The following is a 27,262-nucleotide window of genomic DNA, read 5'->3' as shown; positions in this document are numbered from 1 at the left end:
TAATTTAGGTGTGTATGATCCATGGGGAGGTTACTGCCATTGGCTACTTCAGCTGCACACAGAGCAGAGGTGGTAGTGGCAACTGTTGTCGCAGTTACATTCCAGTTGTCGGTATGGCTAGAGGATTGCTAATAGGGCCCTAGTTAATGTAGGGGGTATGTTGGCTGACGTGTGCCGGGATGTCAGTTTGACATAGTGGCCTTCCCTCCTTGCGTGGCTTTCCCTTTGCTCCATCGTTGGCATGACAGCATGCCCCCATGGGACTGTTGTTGGTGTTGTGTAATGGTGTGCCCCATGTATTCTCAGAACGGGCCATGCCCCCCTGCCGTGCCCCTTTACCCATGCCACTCCATGTATTAGATGACTTCCATGCATTTAGTGGTCGGTATCCCCCCCCGGTTGTAGATGACATTATTGCATTTTTATTCCCCATACGACTTACCCTGCATGTGCGTTGTCTCCTGGTAGTCTGCGCTGTCCTGTCCTTGAATCCCTGTGATGATCTCCTCAGGGATGATGGCTGCGACCATCTCCTCCATGTGGTCCAGGGCCTCCTGGTGTGCTGGACTCCCCCCTCCAGTCTGCAGTGCTGCCTTCCTGTTCCTGGCCATCTTTTCCTTGGTCCTGCGCTTGCAGTCATGCCAGCGTTTCTTGCACTCAATGACTGTTCTGCGTACTTCAGCCACACTGTTAATCTTGTCGACAATTTGTTGCCATATGGCCTCTCTCCTACTGATTGGCAACTTTGATGTGACAAACAGTTGGTGCTGGTGTTCCGTCACCTCTTTAACCAGAATTTCCTGCTCCTCTGCACTAAAGCGACACTTTCTTTTCTTCTTAAAAGTGTCCTGGTTCTTGTGTGGGTCCTCCTGGCTGGTTCCTGGTCTGCTGTCATCTTCCTGGGGTCTGTAGTGGCATCTGGGATTCATTTTGGGTCTCCTCTGGTGAAATGGCTGTGTTTGCTGGGTTTTTTTGACGCAAATGCGTCAAAACAATGGCGCATGTCCGGTTTGCGGTGTCGTAAATCGACCCACAGTCATTTCCGCTGCGTTAACGTCGTTTTCCTTTCTGACTTGACGCCGTGGTGTGCGTCAAAAATAATGACTCCCACCTGTTGTTTGCGCCGCCGTGCGTCAAAGTATAAATATGACGCCCGCACGGCGCACCAAAATGGCGTTAGCCGGCGGTAATATTTTTGATGCAAAACTGCGCTGGCGCATTTTTGCGTCAAAAAGTATAAATATGGGCCCCAGAGTCAGCACAGGATCAAAAACAGGAGGTCAGAAGCAAAAAGACAGGGGAAACCACACCAAGAGCTGACAGGTCTAACAATGTTCCTATATATTTTAAAAGACAAATGAAGTACAAATCATGTTTAACCTTACCATTCCAGATAAAGATACAGCACTGAAATATGCAGGCATGAAATACATACTAACAGGTCTACCAATCTCCTGCCCCAGGAATTTGATCATATCAGCCTCACGGGATATGATGTCTGCCCATTGGTGCTTCAGTTGTTGTGTTGTACACAGCACATCAAAGTTGTTCTCATGGTGCCAGTGCACCTGCACCCACCTGTCACGCTTGTCCTTTGCAGGGTATCCTTTGCTCACCCTGCCACCTGCCTCTATCATCCATGGGAGCTAGTGGGTAATTAAGCTTATGAGCTCATCCAACTGTGGCTCATTGAAATTGCTACGCCTCCATGACATAGTGCACACTCCAAGCAATCCCCAAACAATTTTTTTTAGAAAACTCTAAAACCCCTAGGCTCTACACCTACACGAAATACCAATTCCCCAAAAGACAAACTTTGAACAGTACAATTACACCACAAATACAAGACAATGACAAAACATAATATACAACAGCAACAGGGACACAATATGGACCATACACACACTCACAATATCACTAAACACAACTCTCGCACAGACACTCTCAAGCAACCTCCTCCACCAAGAAAAGGCTAACAGAGAACAAGTGAAAGTAAAAGTAACTTCACACTTCGTAGTTTGCAGTATGCCATGTTCAATGCCTCATTTCCTGCCTGTATCTCACCCATTTTTCACAAATGCATTGGTTTTTCTGACGTATCAGCATTGAAATTGCCAATGCATGATTGACGCAGAATGTATTGCCCAAAAAGGGTTTTCCAAAGCATTGGCACAGATGTGCAGCTTACAACCATCACAACGGTTGCACTGTATCTTGCAAATGAGTAAATGTGTGGGTTTTGACTCAATCACACACATACTAGTGCCCTATTATCTGTGATGCACAATAGTGATTTGTAGATTGCAGGTTAACACAGTTTGGGGCACACTTTCCTCGCATCTCTTGTCTCACCTGACATACTTGATATCTTCTTATGTGTGGATTGTCAGTATATAAAGTGCGCCTATGTGTGCCTTATTGTCTTTGTCATGCAGTAACATTGAATAACAATATGTCCATATGAGGAACACATACAAGTTGTGATGTGTAGACTTTACAAACAATGTCTTGCTTTTTTGACTTGTAATATGTTTGGCTAGATGTAGTTAGCTGCAGAGGAGGCATTTTCTGAACAATTACTTTGCATTGCTCTGCCTATGGATTACACTGTTGTGAATGCTATAATGCTACATGTTAGAAATGGGATCTCTGGTTGGCTAGGGTATGCACCTAAGCCAGGCAGAAACCCCATTTCTAACACTGTTTGTCGGCGGTGAGGATAGGACTTGCGCTTGCACAGTACTTTGTGACTCATTTTTGCACCGCAAATTGCACTTAGACCATTACATGTTTTAATTCTCTTTCTTTTAAATTATTCTCCTGTTCTCTCAAGCTCATCATTTTTATTTTTACTCCTGTGTTGTATACTTGCACGTTGGACTCCTGTTGTTTACGCTAGTGTTGTGCTCTTTACAAAATGGAGTCTACCTTTGACATGGATGAGTTGTTGTGGTACACTCTAGAAGAGTTAAAGGGATTCTGCAGGGAGAGAGGGATATCTGTTATAGAGGGTGAATCCAATATAGGGGCCCTCAGGAGAGCCCTGTTCAATTTTGAAGAGGCAGACTTTATAGCACAAAAAGAGGCCCAAGGGGGAGATAGTTCTGAGGGAGACCCTGAAGAGACCCATGATAGTAGTGTGGACTCTGAGAAGGAGGATTCCAGTCCACACCCCAGGGGACAGTGTCCCCGATGAGTTAGACACTGAGGGAGAAGATGACTGGCCAGGGACGCCAGTAGAGAGAGAGGACCCCATAGATAGGGAGTCCCTTGCTGGGTCCTTGTCTAGCAGCAGCGCCACCTCCCATTCCCTGTCACCTGAGGAGCTCAGAGATAGGCGGGAAGAGAGGGACCTGAGGCTACAGTTAGCCAGGCTGGCTGTAGAAGAGAGGTTGAGGTGGAAAAAGCCTTAGTCCAGGAGAGGATGGCAGAGGCTGAAAGGGCCTTTGCCAGTGAAAGGCTCGCTCTAGAGCGCAGTCTTACAAATCTGGACTCACCAGTACTGCAGGTGGAGTCCAGTGGTGGCAGCATAAATTGTAGTGTTGGGCACAATCCTTACCTACCCACAGACTTAATACCTGGGTTCAAGGAGGGGGACAACATACATCAGTGGCTGAGGGAGTATGAGGAAGCTCTAGTTGCGCGCAGGATTCCTGAGAAAGATTGGTGGACTGTCCTAGAGAGCTATATTCCTGAGGTGGAAAGGGATGCCCTACTGGCCCCAGAAGGGAGTGACAGGCAGGGGTATCCCCACATCAGAAAGGCCCTGATAGGGAAGTATGATCTCACCCCTGAAGACTGCAGGTTGAGTTTCAGAGGCAGCAAGAAGCGGTCTCACCAGTCTTGGGAGGATTTCATGGGGACTTGTTGCAAAGCATTAGAAGGATGGGTGGAGGGTAGCAGAGCAACAACTTATGAAGGGCTGTTTAGTCTCATTCTAAGAGAACACATGTTCCGTTGCTGTTTTTCAGAGCTACGCCAACACTTGTCACATTGTGAGTTTTCTGACCCCATGGAGCTTGCAAAGGAGGCTGACCTCTGGCTTAGTGCCAGAGGAACTGGTCAAACATCAAGGGCCATCTTAGGTTCACCCCTTGAAGGGGTGGGGGAGGTTCTGGATAGTCCAGGCCAAGTTCTCAGCGGGGAGGGAGTAGGATTGCGAAGGACCTATCCTCTTGCGTATGTCTTAGAGGGCTCCTTATTGGTGCACCAAGACGACAATATAAGCAAACCTGACAATGTTCTGAGCGGGAAGGGCTCAGGATCCACAGGGACCTGTCCTCCGCAGGTCTTGGAAGGCCCCCGGGAGGGAGGGTAGTCGTTACCAAAGGCCGATCCTCTAAAAAAGGATCCCCTAGAGTCTGAAGGAGAAGTGGGGACACCTGGGAACAGGGTTGCTCCAATTCTGGAGATCAGTAGCACCACCCTGCAGAGGGGGGTGCAGATGCTTCCTTTTCAGGGTTTGAGGGAGGTCACTACCCTATCTCCTGTCCAGCGCAAGGGTACCGTCCCTAGGCTGGAAGACCAGATCATGTGCAACCCCCTAGATCTGGGAGTAGAGACTGCTGTAACCAGCATCCCTACTGATGCAGTCCCTAGGGATTCAGTTCCTGTAAGGGAGGGTTTGCGGGAGGGTGATCCCCTAACTCATGACCAGCCCCAGGTCCGGGGTAGCTCCCTTGACCACGAGGTGGAGAAGGCTGTCCCCAGTCTCTCTACCATTACTTCTGGGGGTATCACTCCTGATGGGAGGGTGCACAACTCTAGAAGGAGGGGCATGAGGAGGAAGGGCTCTTTCCTGACCCCGGCTCAGCCAGAGGGGAAGGACCCTGGGTTGGGAGACCAGTTACAGGGGGGCTCCTCTGAACTGGTGGGTGAGCTGACGAGGACGACTGTAACCAGCGCACTGGCAGTTCTGGATTCTGGGGGTACCACTCCTCGGAGGAGGCAGAACCCTAGAAGGAGGGGCAGGAGGAGAGACTCTCCCCTGGATCCTATTCAGGCTATGGGACCAGTCCCTAGGCTAGAAGACCAGTGGCAGGGGGTAACTCCTGAACTAGTGGGAAGGAGAGTGGAAACAGGATGCTATGCACCTGGGGCTCCCGCCCCCCACTCTGAGAGGTTTCAGAGACCAGAGGCCCCGGGCTGGCCTGGGACCTGGCTCTGGCAGCAGACAACTAGGACGCCTCCATGGGTTTGCTTAGATTGTCTTGGGAGCATAGACAGAGGAATTCAACTGGGTTCAGATTGGCATAGAACTGGATCATGCCCCTGCAGTTGCAGGCCAGGGTCCTGGTTCTATCGCCCTAAGCAGGGAAGTCCATCAAGGTATTGATTGTTCTCCCCTGGCTTTAGGCTGGTATGGGGTCATGTTGGACCTGGCCCTTTTACAGGGTCATTCCCCAGACTTTTTGCTTTTTGCCTTATTTTTCTGACCTTTGTTGGCTGACGTTTTGACTCTGAGCACTTTTTCACTGCTAACCAGTGCTAAAGTGCATGTGCTCACCTACACCAGTCAGCAGCATTTCTCACCACTATCACAACCATACCAAACATGCCGACGCTACCCCTCATAAATCAGTCTGGTCAGACTGACAGTTGGGGCTTTGTGGATACTTCTCAGACAGCCTGAACACAGGGAGGGTGGAGGTGTCACAGAGGTGCATCTACATATTGTAAAGCCTTCCTGGGTTGAGAGAAGGGTGAGGCGGGGGCACACCTGGATTTGTAAAGGCTGTACCCTGGCCTCACACAATAGGATCGTTTACCCCCCACTGATGTTTGGAGCCTGTGCTGGAGGAGAGAAGGGGCACTCCCAGAACCAGTTGTAACTGGTTGGAACCCCCTCTCCTGGCCATTGTAAAACACACTGTAAACCTAATATAAGTACAGGCGAATTTTCCCCACAATTTAGACATCTTTTGGACATTCTTGGGACTCCAGGAACCCTACCTGGAGCTGGACAGGACGCTGTTGAAAGGACTCACCAGGACCACCTTGGACTGCTGCTGCTATGCAGACCTGTGACCTGCCTGGTCACAAGGAGGAACTGCCCCTGCTGGCAACCCCTTGCTGTGCTGACCTGCTGCTGGGTTCTCCAGCCCTGCACCCCACTTCTTCACTTGTTGTCTCCAGAGGCAGGGTGCTGTGGCCCCTGACCTCTGTCAAACGTTTCTTCAAAACAAGGAGTGCTGGGTTGCTGCCCTCGCGCTGCTTTGACTGCTCTTTTGTGTCTAAATAAATATCACGCTGCAGCCCGGGCTGATAATCACCTCCTCGCGCTTCGACAAGTGCTCCCCTGCTGCTCCGGATCACCGCCGCAGCCCAGGCATGGAGTTATCATTAAGCGCGAGGTTCGTGCTTCCTTCAGTACCCCCTGGGCACGAGAAGAAGTCCAGAGGAGCAAGCGCGCTCTTGTCGCCGCCCCTGGTGCCCGGTCCGCTCTCGGGAGCGCCCCCGGGCATCAGCTGCCTTTTATTCCTAAAGAAATCACTGCAGCAGCCCAGAAACAACTTGGGACACTCGTGCACCACGTCAGGTGGGGGCGAGTGCCTTCTCGGGCCCCCGGAGGAGTCCGAGCACCAGAGAAGCTGCATCGCAGGACGCGGGAAAGGCGCGGGGAGCGCCCCCTTCCCGGGCTCTGCACTAGGAGCAGGACGCTCCTTTTTCTTCAAACCGGGCATTTTTTAACAAACGGGGAAGGGAGACCTCAACGGAGGCCCCCTTCCTCTCGCCCCCCCTAATAATTTGTTGGGCCTCACCTGGCCCCCTCTCCACGGACAGGGTGTGGGGCAGCCAAGGCAGGCCCCCACCACAAACGCGAGCCCCCAGAGGGGCCTGTTCATCAAGACTAGAGCGTGCCAACCGCCCCTCTCCCCAGGAGCGCCGGGGGCCCCCATACTCCTCTTTCTAGGCACAGGGAGTGCCTCTTCATATAAAACAGGTACTTTCTAGGAACTATTGGCTCAGTGAGCCTAGTATGAACCTTGGGGGGGGGGATTTATAGGTTTCCTACCTGTTTTTTCTGCCATGACATATATGTGCTAGTGTTCCTTTTATGGGCATGATTTGCTGATATGTATTTATGTGACTTGTGAGATGTTTGCTAATGTTCCATCCATGGGTATTTAGAAGTTATTCCTTGCAAGGGCATAGAATTCTTACTGTAATTCCTGACTACTACTTATGTTGCAGAATCCTGAGTACTTACGTGTTCTAAAGTGACAACTGCGTATTCCTGCAGAGTATTAGTAACTTGTGTAATGTTCTGACAACTGAGAGGGTAGCAGGGTATTACTAATGTGTAATGTTGGTCTAATTATGTTTTGTATTGATGATGGAGTGCCTGAAGATGTAGGCATCATGGGCACTTCCAGGGTATTTGGCCAGCACATTTGTAAACATCCCAGATGGTCCACAATTGCCTGGACATTGATGGAGGATGTGTGCTTTCTCTTGCGGAACAGGTATGATGTTGTAGTGGGAGGAACCAGCTGCACATGTGTGCAGTCCATAGCTCCCAAAACGTGGGAACCCTGCAATGGCATAGAAGCCTTGCTTGGTGTCCAGCTGTTGTTGCTGTGTCTTGGGGAACATAAGGTACGATGGTGTGTGGCTGATGATTGCATCCAGGACAGAGGGTGGGAATGCAGAGAAAGCAGGCTGTGATATTCCTCTTACCCTGGCTGTTGTGGTCTGGGATGAACCGGATGCCAGCATCAGCTTGACCTGCGGAGGAATGATAGTTGGCCTGGCAGTTGGTAGCTCAAGCCTTGGTGCAATCCGATGAGCAAGCATATGATGGAGTTCTCCCTGAGGTCCATGAGGGGAATATGCTAGCGGAAGACATGCTCCCTTCTCCTGCACTGTCTACATGGTGGTTTCCTTGCTACTCTGAGCTGAAGAATAAGCACCTCCATGGCGTAATGAGATTTCCAAAGTGCTTTGTGTGTGTTACTATTATGTCCTAGAGGCAATGCATTTCTTCTTATACATGGGTTGTCGATGCACAGGAATTGTTACACTTTTCAGCCACTGCATGTCGTATTGCAATGATGTGTCACTTTTTAGGTTTACAATAGAATTTACGAAGGAATGCCTATGTTGCATATATTAATATCTGCATGATGCAGCTGGTTCTGGTGCAGGTATTTTCCGAAGCAGACCTAAAAAAACTAACACATTGGCCCCGATGCGCCTCCTTGTAAATGTGGAGTACTGAGTGTGCCACCCGAGCATCAAAAAAAGTGACGGCAGCACAGCCCGCATGTAAATTTGTCCCTCAGTGTATAAATCACTCACTCACATTCTGTCATCCTAGTGAGTTACTTCAGCCATTGTGAGTGAGTTGCTACCAAAGGTCCCCTCCAAAGACGCAGTATACATAACAGCACTGGCAAGTGCTGTTGTTGCCTACCATCGCCAATGCTTAGTGGCTAGAAGGCACTTTGACAAATCATGCGGGGTAGCCAGTCGGGAAAATGGCACGTTGTGGCATCTGCAGTAGCTGTTTGGGTTGACCACATTATTGCCCAGAATTGTCTGATACCCTCACATTCCCAAATAATGCACACCATATCAGTTGGCATCACCTGCAACCTCAATGAAGGACTGCACTTGTTCTGTGTAAGTGCAGCAGATTCAGAACCAATTGTGATTAATTTTGAAGTATGAGAATTTAAGCCTTGATTTCATAAGGATACTAAAAGTGACTGCCAGTCCTCATCAGAAACTTTTGAGTGAAATGAGGTCTGCCAGAAGTACTTGGTTGCTATTGAAGTGGAAGTGGGAACGGCTGATGGGTGTGCTTCAAATCTCTCTAAAGAGACTTATGCCCATTGTGGCTCATAGGTGGTGAAGAATAATTGTGGCTTCACCCCTATAAGTTACAGAAGTACCACAAAATGTAATTAACATCATATATTCTTTGTGCCTTAACCTTATTAATGTGAAATGAAGCATCAAAACATAAAACATATTATTGAAGGTGCATTTACTGTAGAGTTTAGAGTTTCATATATGCGTGTAAGTCTAATGTTCAACCTTAGCATGCAGATTTGCAATTCTCATTCACATTTACATTTGTATTTTGAAATATGGCATTAATTAAAAGAAAATTGCGTATGTAGTCATGAATTCATTTATTCACATTTTGGATTTAGTCTGACATTTTGCTTGCAGTTATAATAGTGCATTAGAAGTGCACACTGACAATGATTTATTAGGTTAGCTTAACTAGACTTTCATTTTAACATGAGATGTATTTTTTATGCTATGCGTGTTTTTATTTTGGATGTTCACATTTGTGATTTCTTAGCTAGAGAGAGGAGTATTGCGTATTAGACATAGAGAGGCCTGAGAATATACATTTTGGAAAGGACTGGACAATTTAATGAGCAGAAGAATCTTCCTATTCATTTCATACCTGGAATGAAGAGACTCAAGGTTAACCTGGTTGTTGGAGCTCTGTGGGATGGGAGGTACGTCTGATGTTGTAAGTGTGCTCTGTGAGAAAGGGAAAAAATTGGGATCTTAGGGCCAGATGTAGGTAGCTGTTTGCATGTCGCAAACTGCGAAAAACGCACTTTGCGCCATGCAAACAGCCTAACGCAATGCTCATCCCCAAATTGTGAGTCGGTACTGACTCGCAATTTGGGGATGCGACTCGCCATGCTGAGTTGCTTTGTGACCGCGAATGCGGTCGCAAACCAACTCGCAGTTCATTCGCAAAAGGGATGTGGTCCCCATGGGACCCCTTCCCCTTTGTGAATGCCAAAAAAAATGTTTTTTCAGAGCAGGCAGTGGTCCTATGGACTCCTCCTACTCTGAAAAAAACGAAACCAAATGGTTTCGGAAGTTTTTCTTTTTGCAACTCGTTTTCCTTTAAGAAAAATGGGCTGCAAAAAGAAAAGAAAAAACTGCTTTATTAAAAAAGCACTCACAGACATGGAGGTCTGCTGTCTCCAGCAGGCCACCATCCCTGTGAATGCAGGGACTCACTATGGGGTCGCAATTAATATTAATGAGGTGAGTCTTTGCGACCCCATAGCGAGTCGCAGAAGGTGTCTGAGACACCTTTCTGCATAAAATTTTGCGAGTTGCAAATTGCGAGTCGGTATGACTCGCAATTTGCAACTCGCAAAATTTTCTGTACTTACACCTGGCCCTTAGTGAAGTGCTGAGAGAAATGTATACTCCTGGAACTTTCCACTTTAAGTTAGTGTTCACATTGTTAGAGTTATGGCAGATTTATTTAGACGCGGAGAGGTGCAGAGCTCTCAACGTCCTTTTGCCTTTACAGCGTGTAGCTTCATGCTAATCCTGACTCCCTTCTGTTTAAGACATCTACTGGAGTCTTTATGATGCAGACACCTACCTTGCTTTATTCTTGAACCCCTTGAGACCTTTTAGCCTGCATTTTCCCATGTTTAGCTAGGGCCTGAGTTAGATGATCTTAAACGTGTTCATGTTTTGAAGGAGCAATCCGAATTCCTTCTTAGTATGTGTATTGCTGTGACTGTAATTTTGTATGCCTTATGCTATTGAGATTGAATTTCTTACAGCATTTCAGCTTACCAGTTCTGACTCTGTATCTTTATAATTTGATTTTAATATGTGCTTATATTGGAGTTATTACTTATTTGTAATAAACATACAAAACTTTCCTTATTGATTCCGGGTCCTTATTGCATAGTTAAATTAGCTTTGCGTATTTTAAAATTGTGAATCTGTTGTGAATTCCTTTGCCTCCCAGTCTATTGCAAGCTCCATCAGAAGGAGATTACCATCCGCTTCCATTCATGCCCTCGCAAAGGCAATGGCTTATTTGACTATATTTCTAGTGTTGGGCCATGGAAAGCTGATATTCCTCTTTCAATGTTCAGAACTGCTTAAGGCAATCTGTGGCAACCAATGGCTCCATCTGCAATACACCCAGATCACTCATGAGGCCCCGTAGATCAGGCACTTCCCACTACTAGTATGCTAAAGTGGGGCAGATTTATGGACCCATAGATTGACTTTGAGAAGCCTATGTGGATATGCACACATATCTAGCAGACATATCACCACTGGGTTGTCAGTCAGTGATGAGTGGTCAAGTGTTTGTATACAGCATCAAAATGATTGTGTGTACCTAGAATGTTACATTCTACAATCTCCATGGTGGAGGATCAAGGATCCCACAAGAAAGTTGATTTAAAGGATTGGCTAAAATAGTAAAAGGAGATGAGGGGAGGCGTAACCCTCTGCACTAAACGTGTGCCATGGAAGGGTGATATTCCTCTTTTAATGTTTGGAATGGCTAAAGGCAACCTGTGGCAACCAGGTGCTCCATCTGCAATACTGGCAAATCATTCCTTGAGGTCCAGTAGACTGGGTAACTTCCACTTCTATTATGCCAAAGTGGGACAGATTTATATACCCGTGGATTGACTTTGAGATGTCTATGTGCACATCTGCACATATGTAGTATACATATCATCATTGGTTGAGCGAGTGGGCAAGTGTTTGTCAAGGTATCAAGACTGTGGTGTGCACCCAGAATGTTACATTCCATAAGCACCACGGTGGAGGGTCAACAATCTCCATGGAAGTTAATTTAGATTATAGGGTAAATAATACAATGGATGTGTAACCCCCTGGATTCAGTGTATATATAGATTATCATTCACTGTCTTACATACCTCCAATGGAAGTTCTTAATACCTCTCTCAATCTGTTGCTGAGGTGTCTTTTGCACCAGCACTGACATCATTCCCAGGACATAATTAAAGCACTGTCCCACTGCCATCTTGACAGCCTTGACCCTTCCCCATACGGCTAGATTTAACTGAGACTTGTTTGCAAAGTCTTGTTGAATTAGGATAAGTTGCAAAAAAATATTATCCTCAACTAATTTCTCTATTCTACCAGAAAGAGGATGCTCAAATATTTTCTAAGACTCCACTTCATCTGAAAACTAGCTATATTGAACAGGGGGTACTTGAAGACAGTGGCATCGCTTCACATCTTTTCCAGTTTATTTAATATACAGAGAAGCAGGAAAATTCTTATAGTAATGATAAAAAGGATGATGGGAGGATGCTGGGTCCAATACTGTCATCATGATATCATTGACGCACCGCCAGACCTTGAGTGGACCCACCCTGCGAGGATGCCCTTTATGGAATATGCTTTCCTGAAGTTTTTGCTATGGCTTCCAATGCCAGAAGGAACAAAATGTAATATAGTGGGCAGTCCTACCTGGTTCCCCTTTTGATACATTTAGATCATAACAGGAACCACCCCCAGTTGATTTGGGCAGCATGTGAGGTTTATGCTATTAGGTCCTCGAAACAAGCCCCTGGCCAAGATGGAACTTTTCCATAATCTGATAAAGATATTTCCACTCTACCCTGTTACAAGTCTTTCATTGTTGAGGGAGAGGGTATTCATAGGTTCTGTTCGGTTTCTCGATTCCAATAGAAGGTTCATAAATGAGTCCTGGAAGAATGCCCAAGTCCAAATCTTATTTGAGAATCGTGGACCAGGGTGGGAATGGTCTTTGTTAATCTGTTGGCAAAGATTTTTCATTTCAACCTTTATTAATTATATGGGCCTATTTAGAGATAACAGCTTTGTTGGACATGGCGCCCAGAGACCCTCACTTTTTGCCTTCCTTAGAGGTGGCATTCAACAAGTCCATGACATGAAGTTTGCTGGTCTTGTTAAATTCCCAGAGAAACAGTCTTCACCTTGGAATTTACAAGGTGATAATTCTGAAATCACATCCACCATCTCGTCCATGGTTATTTCACCATTCAAATGATCCCACCAGTCTTTGTTTGCAGGGATGCGTCATAAAGATTTTTGTGGAACAAATCAAACACCTCGGTGATATTTTCCAGGTGTGTTGCCAGTGTGCCCTGTGTATCCTGTGTTACCAGTATAGCCAGCTGGGCAACCTTCCATTGTAACTGGAGTGCTATAATTCTCCTGTATTTCTTACCTAGCTTATAGTGGGGGTGCTTTAATTTCACAATATCCTTTCCCATTGCTTAGTGATAATGTGAAATAAGTGTAGTTTTCGCCACCTCAAGGTGGTGTCTCAGTGGGGTTATGGAATTGTATGGGACAGATGAGCAATTGACTGTTTCAGTGCTTGGGTTTTCTTCCTCAACTGGGCCTTCATCAGCGTGGCATTTTGCATTATCAGTAAACATCACGTTTTTTATATTTTTTTAAAATGTACCTGCCATCTTCCTCAGTCCACGTGTAAAGGAGTTTGCAGGGGAGTAATTTTCACAATAATAAGGTTATGCCACTGTTAGAAATGGGGGCTCTAGTTGGCAGTGGTGTGCACCCTGTCCAAGTAGGGACCCCCAAGCTAGTCCAGGTAAGGGAGTCACACATCTAAGATAACCCCTGTTCAATTTGTTAAATATTTGTACTCACACACACAGTACCACAGTGAAAACTCCACAAAAGTACTCCACACCAGTTTAGAAAATTTCAGTATGGCGCTTAGAAACACAATAGCTCCAACTTGGGCTATCAGGGCATTGTTGATGGAGTCGTTCCCAACAGTCCAATGCTGTTCACGAGGGAGGGCAGCACAGGTCACAGAGTTACACAGACCCCAGGTACAGTACCTTAGAAATGAAGCAGAGTCAAAGACGTAGCAAGGAGTCAGGGAGGTGAGGTGTCACTGGAGCCAGTGCTGCATTGGTTCCATGCTGCTATGCAGGAGGTGAGGCGCTGTTTCCTTATGGAGGTGAGGTGTCGGTTCCTGATGAAGCCAGCATAGGTGAGGTGGCACTGGCGAGGCATTGGTTCCTTACGATCCGGCGGAGTTGATGAGTTCAGCGGGTCAAGACGCAATGAGACGACCTCTCGGCGTCTTGTTCACAACACAGGGCTACAGGCACTGCAGTGACATGGCAGTCGGGACTCACAATGTTGTGAGACTTCAGCGGTGCTGAGGCGACATCAGGCCTGCGGTGTCAGTTGCAGTTGTTGCACTTCAGTGGGGACCTTGGCTTCTGGTGCAGGTGGCGGCGCAAGGTCTGCCAACGGCATTGGTCCTGGAGTCACCCGGAGTTGGTGTGCCTGGTTCTTCTTATTGTTAGGCAAGCTTTAACTCCCAAGGGCCCAGGAACTGGAATGGGTACCACCTGGAGAGTCAGGGCCCTCAGCAAACTAGCCCAGAGGCTGGTAGGTAACGTCTTTGCTGTCCCTGAGACTTTGTAAGAGGATATAAGCTTAGCTGAAGCCTTGGAGAAACTTCACAAGCAGGATAGAAAACAAAGTCCAGTCTTTGGTCTCAGCACTGCAGGCCAACCCAGCAAAGCACACACAGCAAAGGGGAAGTACTATTCATCACTGCTCTTCAGTTCTTCTCCTTGGCAGAGTCTCCTCTTGATCCAGAAGTGTTCTAAATGTCTGGGGTTTTGGGTCCAGTACTTATACTCATTTCTGCCTTTGAAGTAGGCAACCTTCAAAGGAAAGTCTAGTGCACAGGTCCCTGCCTCTCCCTGTCACAGCCCCAGACACACTCTAGGGAGTTGGAGACTGTATTGTGTGAGGGCAGACACAGCCCTATTCAGGTGCAGGTGTCATAACCAGTCCAACTGCCATCCTGACTCAGATGTGTATTCCACAGCCAGACAGAGGCACAGAATGGTTAACCAAGAAAATGCCCACATTCTTAAAGTGGCATTTTCAAACTTACAATCTCAAAACCACCTTCACCAAAAGATGTATTTTTAAATTGTGAGTTCAGTACCCCAAACTCCACATCTCTACCTGCTCCCAATAGGAAATTACATTTGAAAGATATTTCAAGGCAATCCCCATGTTAACCTATGGGAGAGATAGACCTTACAGTAGTAAAAACCAAATCTGGCAGTATTTCAGAATATGTAAAACACACCAGTACGCATCGTACATTTAAATACAATGCACTCTGCACATGGGGCTGCCTTGTGCCTACCTTAGGGGTGACTTACATGTAGTAAAAGGAAAGGTTTGGGCCTGACAAGTGGGTACACTTGTCAGTTCGACATGACACTTTACAACTGCAGAGATTGCTATGGCAGGTCTGAGACATGTTTACAGGGCTACTCAAGTGGGTGGCAAAATCAGTGCTTCAGGCCCACAAGTTACATTTGATTTACAGGCCCTGGGCACACACTGTGCACTATACTAGGGACTTACTAGTAAATCAAATATGGCAATCATGGATAACCAATCATAATCACAATTTACACAGGGAGCACTTGTACTTTAGAACTGATCAGCAGTGGTAAAGTGCCCAGAGTACCAAAACCAGCAAAAAAGAAGTCCAGCAGACAGTAAAAAACATACAGGAGACAGATGCAAAAAGACAGGGGAAACCATGCCAATGATGCCATGTCTAACAGCCACATTTCCTGAGCAAGGAGGTATTTGTTCCCCCCTCCGTCTTTCAGTTGTGCGTGGATACCCCCACTACTCTCCTTACCGAGTTGCAATCCAGTTTGCAATTTCTTCCAGTGAGATATAGGTTTCTTGCAGCAGTGCTGTTTGCTTTTTATTGATAAAATACTGCAATATTTTATTAAGTGTGATGAAAATGGTAAGACCATTGACATTTGCTAGGGCAGGTGTTTTAATAAAAATTATTAATGAGTGTTTATGTATTCTGAATAATAAGTTTATGTAGAAAATAAAATAACGTAGAAAAATAATGCACGCAATTGAAAATGTGATTACGAAGAATGGCCACCAATGTTAACGAAATGTACTAATCAATGATTTAATAATATGAAATATTGAGCATTTGGTAGATTAATGTAGTTGTGCATCATATTAAGGGTTATGCAATAAGCTTTAGTTTTATTAATTGTAGGCCTTAACTTAGCAAATGTCTTGGCCTATTTTTCAGGACTCATGTCAAAGCTGTATTTCTTAACGTTTAATAAAATGGCTGTTTTAGAGAGTTAAACTGTGATTTCTATTGTATTGTTTACTTGTGTTCATAACAGAAGCTTTCTCATGAGAACTGACTGCTAGAAGATGATGTTTCTATGAATGTAACATTTTGTGGATAATGTGTGATACTGACTTTCTCAGGAGAGGAATAATGGAGATACTGACTAGAGTGGAAGCTGCAACAATATTGTTACCTGACAAACCAGATGAGGACATTGCAAGACAAACCAATCAATGACATGTGAAAGGAGTAATAGTAGAATTAGTAGATTTGGAGTTTTAGTTTTATTGGACAAAATGTGAACATGCGATTAACTGAACGATAGGGATTTGGGAAGTAGTTTTAGCAGTTTTGGCTTAACGGGGCTACACTGAGAAGAAAGCAGCATTTTAGCCAGACATTCTGCTCTTGCATTTTACCTTAAGCATATTGCATTTTGCTGTTGCCCATTGTCCATTTTCTTGCTGGCCAAAAAGTTAATATTTCTATGCGTCTTGACAAGAGACGTGCTTAACTTTAATGCTTAGAGACTTTGCGTTTTCTGAACTTTGATGCTGAATCCTGATACCTTGCCGATCGACTGATGTCTTGAGGATGAAGACCGACTGCTTGCTGATCCATACTGAGGATAGGTATTATGACCCAGACTGTTGATTATTATGCATTTGCTTTTTCTTTCTAGGTACCAACTGCATTGTTTTGATAGAGCCATAGATAGATATTTTTTTCCAAATTGGTGTTACTAAATTATTTAGCATGAAGCCCAACATGCTGATGCTAATCTGGTGTTAGTTAAGGATCTTCACTAATGAAATCATGCTAATAGTAATTAATACTGGATGAATTTCCTGCTAAACCTAACGTATGAAATTACTTCTCTGTGTTGTAGTTCAAGCTTTGATAAGATTACCTCTCTTCTGCCGCCTTGGCTAGCCAGTGTTGTTCCTATATGTGTATGATTTGATTTTGAGATTAATCTACGTGACCTTAGCATTGTTAATATAGGGAAATAAATATTCTAACTTTTACTGAAAGGTGTGGTTATTCATGACTGAAAGGTTATTGTGTGTGACAATTACTGACTCCGTTGATTATCAATGTTATTCATTACTAGTGATTATTAATTATTTGTGTATTGATTATTTACTGGAGTTATGGTAAGAACATCTTAATTGCGAGTCAAAAGGTTCATCGACCTATTCGCATCCCCTTGTAAGTTTACTTATTAAGGACTGAGACACCCTCACACGTTCATTGATAAAATATGGAATGTGTGTCTGGTGGTATGGGTCATTTTGGTCATAGATGCTCTGGGCAATGGATACTGTGAGTATAAATTTAGTGGGTGTAATGCGAGATGCAGTTTGCTTAGAGCTTCTGAGGGGCAATAATAGGGCTTGCATGTGTTGGATGCATTGTTCACCTAGCTTGTCAGTGGATCTTCTGTGTATGGGGAAACTTGATGTATCACTGTGGGACGGATTAGAGGTTAAGGCACGCCATTGAAAACAACAAAAAACCTTTAGTTGTAGGCTATCACTCTCCCCATATCCCACCATAGTGTAATTTGCTAGGCCATTCAGTCAACATTACTGAGCCCAAGGACAGCTTAATTAACATATATTCCAAAAGAATTACGATAATATGTAAATTCTGTGGTGGGATCTAGTTATCATCCTTATTAACAAACAGGCTACAAATTAAACTATGCTCAACAGTGAATAGTAGATCAGTGGGACTTAGCTGTGATATAATATTGGCCAACGGTGTACAAAACAAGAGGCCCAAGCAAGTTATAGGTACAACATATAAAGAACATCTCCTACCTAATTATGGAGACAGTAATAGATGTAGCATCAAATAGGCAACTATATATATATTTATATATATATATATATATATGTATATATATATATATATATATATATATATATCAGCGATAATAAACCACCAAGCCTGGGTTTTGTCGTTCAGTGGTGATCTGAACTTATCTCTGCCTGGGACAGAGCTTCCACTACTCTTCTGAGGCCCTCTCGGTCAAATCTTTTATGATGGGACCCCTGCCCAGAGGCCCAGTGTCTGCCAGTGCGTGTCTTCCTAGAATGTGTTTCATTTCTGTCCCCGCCTTCTGGGACACTGTGTTCTACAAGCACATCTTGCAATGGTGCAAGTAGGGCATTTTTCAGGAAGTCTCAGAAGTCTTCCAACTCACTGTATTTCGTGGTTTTGCCTTTCACCATCACAATCATTAACACCAGGTCTACTAGGCCATATTTGATATTGTTAATTTGAAAGAGTGGCCTGAGTGCCTAGAATTGTTTCCTCGTCAGAGATGTTTAGTATTCTGCTACGATATGAATGTGAAGATTGTCATGTATAAAGGGTCATTACTTATTGGTCAGCACCTGCAATATCTCCCAAGAGTGCTGAATGCACAGATCAGATCTTAGATGGCTGTTAGAGGTTGTCAGATGCTACGGGATTCTCAAATGTAATCGGTGTGCCATCTGAAACTCCAGAGACTCTGGAAAGATCAGATACAGAAGACCAGGAAGAAAATTGTTCGGAAAGCAGGCACGTCTACCTTTTCCAGTTGTCTTGGTATCCCACATGGGCCAACGTTATCATGTTATGACCAGTCTTTTAAGTCTGCAACTTTCTGCTTAAGTTGCCATATCTCACTGCCCCATTCGGTTGGTCATCCAGTTAGCTCTCCATGTCTGCAGTTGGAGAAGTCTAGATGCTTATCCAGGGAGCCAAAGTCAGACCAGAGGCACTCTCAACATTTATAACTGTATTGCATCAAAGTTTCCAATTTTGGTGCCAATTTGCAATTATTTCTTTCCTAATGGCATCCAGCATGACCTCTGCTATGTTGGGGGTTTGAGGTTTAGTTTTTATACTAGATAATACCTTAGCTAAAAGAAGTTGTCTGGTGGGTTTTGATGTTGGTATTAAGAAATTGGGGTCTTAGCGACCCAATGTTCGTAAATAATAGCTCCACTGTGGAGTAGATCAGTCTTGAGTAGCACAGGTGAGTATGTGATTCCCAAGACATACAGAAGATGTATTCCCACCAAAAGACATGACACCACACTTGCAAGTATTTTGTTGGCCAAGTGTAGGAAACTGTTTCAATCGTACGGAAATAGAGCAGTCAAGCAGATTGTTAGATGTGAAATTGTAACAGGTTCTGCTCAGTATTTGACAGACTTTGAACTCAGACATGTTCTGAGAGGAAGAGAGAACATTGCAGAGAAGTAGAGTTTTGTTCTTAAAACAGAGCTTATTGTGCCTAATCAGTGCTCAAGCCTTCACGGAGCAACACCTAGGAGGATGACAGCTTCACAGTCAACATATGTAGAATTATGTAGAGGATACACGGCCTGGGAAAAGGAAATGTTTTCCCAACCCTTCAGACTTTTGAAAAACTGAGAAAGGTACACTGCAGAACTGCTTAGGTAATGGACAAGATACATGCAGGACAATGTACAACTAGGGAGAGTATAGTATGGCCTGAAAGGAATAATTGGTGGTTCCTGTCAATGCCCTCACCAAGCAGTTTTCCCAAAGCTGGACTTTCTTTTTTAAATTTTAAAAAGAAAATCCATCCTCACCATGGGAATCCTATCCCATGGCGAGGGGAGCATTTACTGGTTTTCATTGCCCTTCACCCCTTTTCATAATTAGAGGTCTACCTCAGACGGCCCTTACTTTGCAAGGCTGTCTGTCGAAGGGGTTTCATCTCAACAAAGAAAGAGTACTCTCCACTGTGATCAAACTGGTGGTCCCCCCGATCTGAATTTGGTGGGCGGACGATTATGTTGGCGGTAAGTATACGCTGTCACTGCTGCGTTGCAGTATGGTTACTGCCAACTATAAATTAGCACTGAGGCCCATATTTATACTTTGTTTTGCACCACATTTGCATAATATTTTTACACCAAAGCCGCACAAACACAAAATATAATTGTATTTTGTAATTTGCTCCGCTTTTGCGGCAAAAAATGACGCAAATGCAGTGCAAAAAAAGTATAAATATGGGCCTAAGATATTGCAAAAAGCTTAAAAAAATGCTATTTGGGTGCATAGGGAGAACATAAATGGGCAAACATCTATTTTGCCTTGAGTGCTGAAAATCCATGCAGTGCTTCTGGAAGTCGGGGTCGAAATCTGATATTTAGAGAGATGTTATTTCAGATCCTGCAAAGCAAGAGCATAGGCGATTTCACTCAATGTATTGGGTTGCATCTTCCCGAAAAAGCAATGGCTGTGGTTCAGCTTGGAATTTAAGCACCTCACTTGTATTAAGAATTGGTTTATATCCCCAGCTTGTGACAACATCATCCTCTATATAGAAGTGTTTCCCAACATGTTGAATTGAGCCTAAATGATGTCATCATTAACAGTAGAGTATCTGTAATTTCAAGTCGATTTTCAGGTGTTTTCTTCCAATAACATGTGTCTATGCTGTTATTCAGCTTTGACTGCAGTAATCCTATTAACGGGCAAACACTCAACCCTCGGAACCACAAGAAGACCCCCGGGGGCTCCTCTGGAGGGGAAGGTGCACTGATAGGAAGCGGAGGCTCGGTACTGGGGTTCGGCTCTGATATTGCTGGCAGCATTCGGGTTCCTTCAAGTTTCTGTGGACTGTGTGGATTAAAACCGACAGTATCGAGGCTGAGGTATGCAATGAATTCTCTATAATTTTTTTTATTCTTGTACCAACAATCTCACAGTTGTTAGTAAGCAGCAAAATATAATATTGATATGTTCGATGCGCATTTTATGTGTAGAAATATTTCTACAGTCTCCGTGCGCTTCCTGCTAAATATTCCTGCCTAAAGAGAGCACCGAAGCAGGAGATGACATATACTAAATTTTGTGATTAAGGCCAGATGTAGCAAAGGTTTTTACCCATTCTGTGTCTATGGTAAAAAGTGTTCGTACATATGGCCCTTAGTGATGCAAATTAAGGATGAGAGATGTGACTAGGTTTTACCACTGTAGCGTGGGTGAGAAACTACTGAATTGGCACTACAAGAGAAGGACAGGAGAAAGGGCGTGGAAATATGCTTGACATCTTGTTCCTCCGAGAAAGGAGTGCTTCCACCCCTGTGCATCCTGCCTCCTGGCACATTGGTGTAAGGATGGCACGTGGATCCTGTTTTTGTGGAAAACCAATGAGTTAACATGTTGAAAGAGAAGACTTGTTTAATTGTAGCCTTTGTTTATCCAATATCATCAAAAGGGGGGTGGGATGGCTCCTAAAATCCCTAATACCCTATATTGAAAGGAGAGCACTCCTATTTGTTTTAATGTACTCTCTGCCGCATATTTCTTTATGGCATGCTTCATCATTGAGTCCTCGTCCAGTGCAATTGTAAATACTGGGCGCGCTTGACCCCTCTTTTGGGAGGAGTGCTTTGCTGTAACTGGAAAAACTCAATATCTGGACCTGGAAAGGGGTTAAAAATGCCTACCAGTGACACCCTAGTTATTACTGCTTATTGTTAGGGTACCCGTGTCAGATTAAAAACTGCGATGGGACATGTATGGAAAGCTTAACGGCTTCCATATCTCAACATGTTTCAGCTGGTTTACTGTGCCACTGAAGTCATCCAGCAAACATCAGGACCATCAGCAGTAGATGCCCAAATTCTACAAGGGAGGGGCCCGCAGGGGGCATGCACGCACATCCACACCCTTGCATTCACACATGCACGTGCCAACACACACACACACATACACACATTTACAAAACTCACTAACAAATGCACAAACATTCCTACATACACAGCTCCAAGCACTAAACATAAAAATAACACATCAAACTTACCTTCACTGTAAAGAGGGAAGCCTCATAGGTTCCAGGAGGGTTAGGACTGCTGCCTTTCCTCATTGGGTGACATTGGATGACATAAGGGAAAGCAGCGGCCCCTCAGTCATCACAGAGAGGAATGGTGTCAGTGAGACTGCTGAACCCCATCCCACTCTGTGATGAGTTCAGGAGCTTGAAACTGAAGCGCCCAGGTCAGAGGTAATCAGTGACTCTCACCCTCCTCATGAGGGGAAGGGTCTCGAGGCACTTTTGCCAGGCTGAAGTGGTCATGTCCACAGGGCTGTGAAATTCTCAGCCTGGCAAAGTTAAGCTCAGGCAGCCACGAGCATACACATTTAGCCCATGTCTAGCTCCTGAATGCCTGAACTGAACAGGAAGAGTGTCTGTAAGACTGATCTTTGTTCCATCTGCCAGACACTCTTCTTGCCAGGAAAAAGGTGGAGTGCGTGGCCCCTCAGCCCATATAGACGGGAAACTTCTGACCACCAGGGTCTGTTATTTATTATTGAGGCTCAAAGCCATGCTACACATGCATTCTAGCCATGCATACACTCACATAGCACAGTATTATAAAATTGTGGATACCAATTTTCAGGTTTTTGTTACTGGCCACTTCATGGCATCTCAATTTTCAGAAAAGGCTCTTTTTAGCATCTACAGGTAGACCCCAACGTCACTCTTTCATTGTGTGAAAAGCCTTATGTTCAGTAGTTACAGGACCGAAATAGGTGCAACACCAGACTTTTCCTACAACAAAAGTGAGATGCCAGGGTCTGCCTGTCTGTAACTACCTCTGAGGTTAATAAAAGCCTCTTCTGAAAATAGAGACGCAGGAAAGTTCCCAGTTACAAAATACTGAAGACTGGTACCCAAAATGTGGTATTTCTGTGTTCTGTGAGAGTGTGCATGGCTAGAATGTGGGTAAGAGTCCTTTAAAAAACAGCGCTTTAAAACAAATAAAATGTATATGAGAGATGGAGAGATGAGGGGCACTTTTGCCAGGTGGTGAGGGAATCCGAGGAAGAAGTCATTGAGGGAGGTGCCAAAAAAGATTGTTGCGCTGGCTTCCACCAGTGCTAAAGCCAGCCCTTCTGACTGCTGGCACTTTGGGACCGTTCTGCCAACCCACATCTCAAGGATAAGGCATTGTCAGGTTTGAACACACAACGTTAATTTCCAGCAACCCTGCTCATGTGTGACCTTGTTGGTGGGATTAGCAAAATATGGTATCTCAGACTGTAAAGCATATAATTACTGGGACTTTCTTACATGTATTGATACACGTCCTTCTTCACCTCTTTTGTTAGTGCTATTGGTCTACTCTTAAACTAGTTACATTGCTCTTTTGGTAAAGTCACAATAAAGAATTCGTTTTAAAACACCTTCCTCCTGGATGACTTGGAGATTCAGTGTGGTTACGCCCTATAGAGTGCACTATCCACAAAAATATGTACAGCCACAAAAGCAGTTACAAGTGACTAATGAGGATAGGCATTCTAGGAAGCCGATTGTTTGCCCTTTGACCTAAACCCCCAGATCCCCTGGTAAGAAAATTGAAACTGAAAGCTCTGCAATGTGCTAAGAAAACAATTGTTTTGCTATAGATTACAATAATGGAAGCAGGTGAAAGCAGATTAGGGCCAGATGTATCAAGGATTGGGTTACAAATAAGTCAATGTTTTTTTCACTGCGTTTGGATCCCACCCACTTTTGTGCTGAGTCCCATGTACTACTCCAGCACAGTGAAAAAAACACCTTCACAAAGGTATGCAGAACCTATTCCTTATTAATATTAATAAGGTAGGATTTCCTCTGCTACTCCTCGAGAAGAGCTGTAAATGCTTGCAGGATTGGAGTCCTGTGAGGGACAGCAGACCACCAATCCAGCAGTGGTATTAAAAAAGGCATGCCATTGCAGTCTAAATCTATTAATATGGCAGGGACTGCAAAGACCATGAAATGTGGCTCTACATGAAAAAAACATCAGAGGCAGCATGCATCTGTCCCATCAACCTCTGCCTGAATCCTACTGCCCACACCTGGCATTCACATAGTGAGATATATCTCTTAAGGTAGGTTTCCACTTTTCTATCAATGATTACCAACTGTACAAACCCATTTATACATAACTCTGCAAGTTGCAAGAAACAGGGAGAATACTCTTCTCCTGTCTCAAGAACTTGATTTGTGGACATGACAAGTCACAGAGCCAATTGCAACGTAAGGGCCTAATCACAAACTGCATTTTGTAGTTCATTTAGTAGTGCTACACTGGTATTGCTAAAGTATTACAAAATGCTATTCACAAACCTACAAGTTTAACTAGCCCTCTCCACCTCTCCTATCTTTTCTATCAGAAGATCCACACACATGTAGGTTTACTACCCAGGGGGGACCAGAGGAAGTGGCTGGAAAAAGGGCATACCTATTGTTAAATGGGAGGGGTTTAGCAAGGAGTAAGTAGAGATTTAGGGAGGGTTATGAAGGAGTATGGGAAGGGACATGTACCTACCAACAAAAGAGTGAGCCCATTGCTATTCACAAACTACACTTCTAAAGTTAATGCAGCCAGGAAGACACCTAAAACAGTTGTAAATTAAACCTGCTCAAATACAGACTAAGCACCTCATTATGAGTTTGGAGGTGAGACTGCTAGACCACCATGTTGGTGGTCCTGAGAAGACAACCATGTTGGCGGTCTTTCCGACCACCCTACTTTGAGTTATACAGGCAGAACTGCCAACTAAAGAAGGCAGACCACCAGCGGCGCGCTGGCCTGGAAATAGGCAGTCCGACCTCCAGCGCCGACAGCACAGCAACCAACCACTGACCTTATAACAGTCGCCGAGTTGGACCCCGATGGAGGTCAGCCAACTGCAGTCTGAACCACGGTGGTCCACAGTCAGCAAAGTAATATACAACTGCACATTAGATGAATTTGAAAACAACAGAGCTGACACACATAGCCACACTGGACACATCGTGCAAAGGACACTATAAAACACACCCCTTCACAGACCACAATCCTTTGCAATTACACATCAAGACAACGAAGCTTATGCACTTTTTTGTAGAATACATAGATTAGGCACCCCTTTTTTTAACCATCCCATTGAACACCCTGCACAAACTTTTGTCCATTCACCCCTATTGAAACTTCCCCTGTTTAGTAAGTCACTGTCACCTTTTTTTTTTGTTCCACCATGTCACGTTCCAAAAATCCCTGATTTCAGAAGATGAGTTAAGAGTCATGGTGGATGACTTCATGAGAGTAGAGTCACAATTGTTTGGAGCACAAGTCCAGCATACTCCTTTCAGTAGGAAAATGGAAATGTGGGAAAGGATCATTGACAGATTGAATGCTGTATGCACCATCCTGCACACAAAGGAGGACATTTGGAAGAGGTGGAATGACCACAGGGTCAAGGTCCTTTCCCTGGTCTTCAGGCACCAGCTGTAGACCAAGAAAACTGGTGGGGTCCCTCACAGTGCCCCATTACATCTCTTTCCCTGGGAGAAGGTCTTGGCCAACCGACACCCTGAGGACTTGTCAGGAATACTTGGGGGAGTGGAGTCTGGTAAGTTACTCCACTAAAAATGTCACAAAAATGCAATGTCATGCATGCTCATAGCTCACATTTTGCCTCCTTTAATGTTACTCCACTCACCAGCTCAGTGTTCACCTGTCCAAAGACCTCTATTGGGAAGCTCACAATTGAAGTGTGCTCACCTGGGGAGATGACATTTGTATAGTGTGTGTTGTACAGGGACTGTCATGACTCCAACTCCCAGCAGGCACTATTCCTATAACTCTAAACACCAGACCAGTGTTCACTTGTCCAAATTCTCCTGTTATCTATCAATGTAAGGGTACACACCTTGGGAGATAACATTAGTCAAGTGTGTATAGTACAGGGACTGACATGACTACAACTCCCAGCAGGCACTCTGCCTGTAAGCACAAACTAGCGCAGTGGTCACATGCGACAATACATTTGTTAGTGGACCCTCAATTGCAGTGCACTCATCCGGGGGAGAGAACATTGGTGAAGTGTGTGTAGTAGAGAGTTACCTGATGGCAGCTCACAGGAGGCACTCTTCCTCTAACTCCAACCACCAGCACAGTGGTCACATGCCCCAATACATCTGTTTCAAAATTATCAATTGCAGTGAACTCACCAGGGGGATAACATTGGTCTAGTGTGTGTAGTAGAGAGAGTGATATGACTGCAGCTCCGAACAGGCACTGTTTATATAACCCCAAACACCAACCCAGTGTTTCTTTGCCCAAGACCCCTGTGTGTCAACTCCTAAATGAAGTTTACTCAAACGGAGGGATAACAGTGGTCAAGTGTGTGAAGTAGATGGAATAACTTGACTGCAACTCACAGGATGTACTGTTTCTCTGACTACAAACACCAGAACAGTGTTCATGCATCGAAAGACCCCTATTTGACAACTCTCAATGTAGATTTACTCAACTGAGAGGATACCATTTGTATAGTCTGTGTAGTAGAGGGAGTGACATGACTGCTAAGGCCAGGAGACTCTGTCACTCTTACTTCACTCACTAGCCCAGTTTCTTCTTCTCTAAAGGCTCCTGTTTGGTAACTCACACATTAAATGTGCTCATCAAGAGGGATAATATTTGTACAATGTGTGTACTACATGGACTGACATGACTGCAACTCCCAGGAGGCTCTATTCCTATCACTCCAACCACCAGTCCCATATTCTCTTCTCTAAATACCATTGTTTGGTAACTCACTAATAAAGTGTAGTCACCCGGGGGGATGCTATTTATCAAGTGTATGAAGTTTGAGGGAGTGACATACCTGCTAAGGCCAAGAGGCTCTGTTTGTCTAACTCCATATATATGCCCAGTGTTCACATGCCCAAATAGCCATGTATGTTAACTCTCAATTTAGGTTTACTCACCTGGGAGGATACCATTTGTCTAGTGATGGGAAGTAGAGGGTGTGACCAGAAGGCAAAGCCCAATGGGTCCTGTTTCTCTAACTCCATCACAAAACCAGTGTTCACTTGCTCAAATCCATCTATTTGTGAAGTCTCAAATGAAGTTTACTCACCTGGGAGGATAACATTTGTCAACTGTGTGTAGTAAGGAGAGTGACAAGACTGCACCTCCCAGCAGGCACTGTTTATATAACTTCAAACACCAGACCAGAGTTAACTTGTCAAAATACCCTTGCTTGCTAACTCTCAATTCACGTTTACTCACCTGGGAGTGACCAAGATACAGACTATGCTCAGCTCTGAGATGTGTCTGACTGCCTAGCTCCATCTTGACCTGCTAACCTAAGATGAAACTCTTAAGGACAGGAAGGACAGCTTACCCATTGTGCATAGCAATGATCATAAAAGCTTCAAGATGCATAACCAGAATGGTATTGGCAGCAGACACATTCACACTGCACATGATGACTCGAGTCACATATACAAAA

At 44.7% G+C, this 27,262-nt stretch overlaps 1 protein-coding gene across 2 annotated transcripts in view; it reads left to right on the top strand.

Annotated features, from left to right (window-relative positions):
- LOC138293507 (vitamin D3 hydroxylase-associated protein-like) overlaps nt 1-27,262 on the top strand; it is a 283,695-nt gene that overhangs the window by 100,525 nt on the left and 155,908 nt on the right. For both annotated transcript variants that reach the window (XM_069232748.1, XM_069232747.1), the window contains exon 5: nt 20,434-20,640. In XM_069232748.1, the coding sequence (XP_069088849.1) occupies nt 20,434-20,640 (207 nt within the window). The remainder of the gene's footprint in view (nt 1-20,433; nt 20,641-27,262) is intronic.

This window comes from Pleurodeles waltl, chromosome 4_2, assembly GCF_031143425.1.
Source record: "Pleurodeles waltl isolate 20211129_DDA chromosome 4_2, aPleWal1.hap1.20221129, whole genome shotgun sequence".
Lineage (NCBI taxonomy): Eukaryota > Metazoa > Chordata > Amphibia > Caudata > Salamandridae > Pleurodeles > Pleurodeles waltl.
This window is presented reverse-complemented; position numbering and strand designations above follow the sequence as displayed.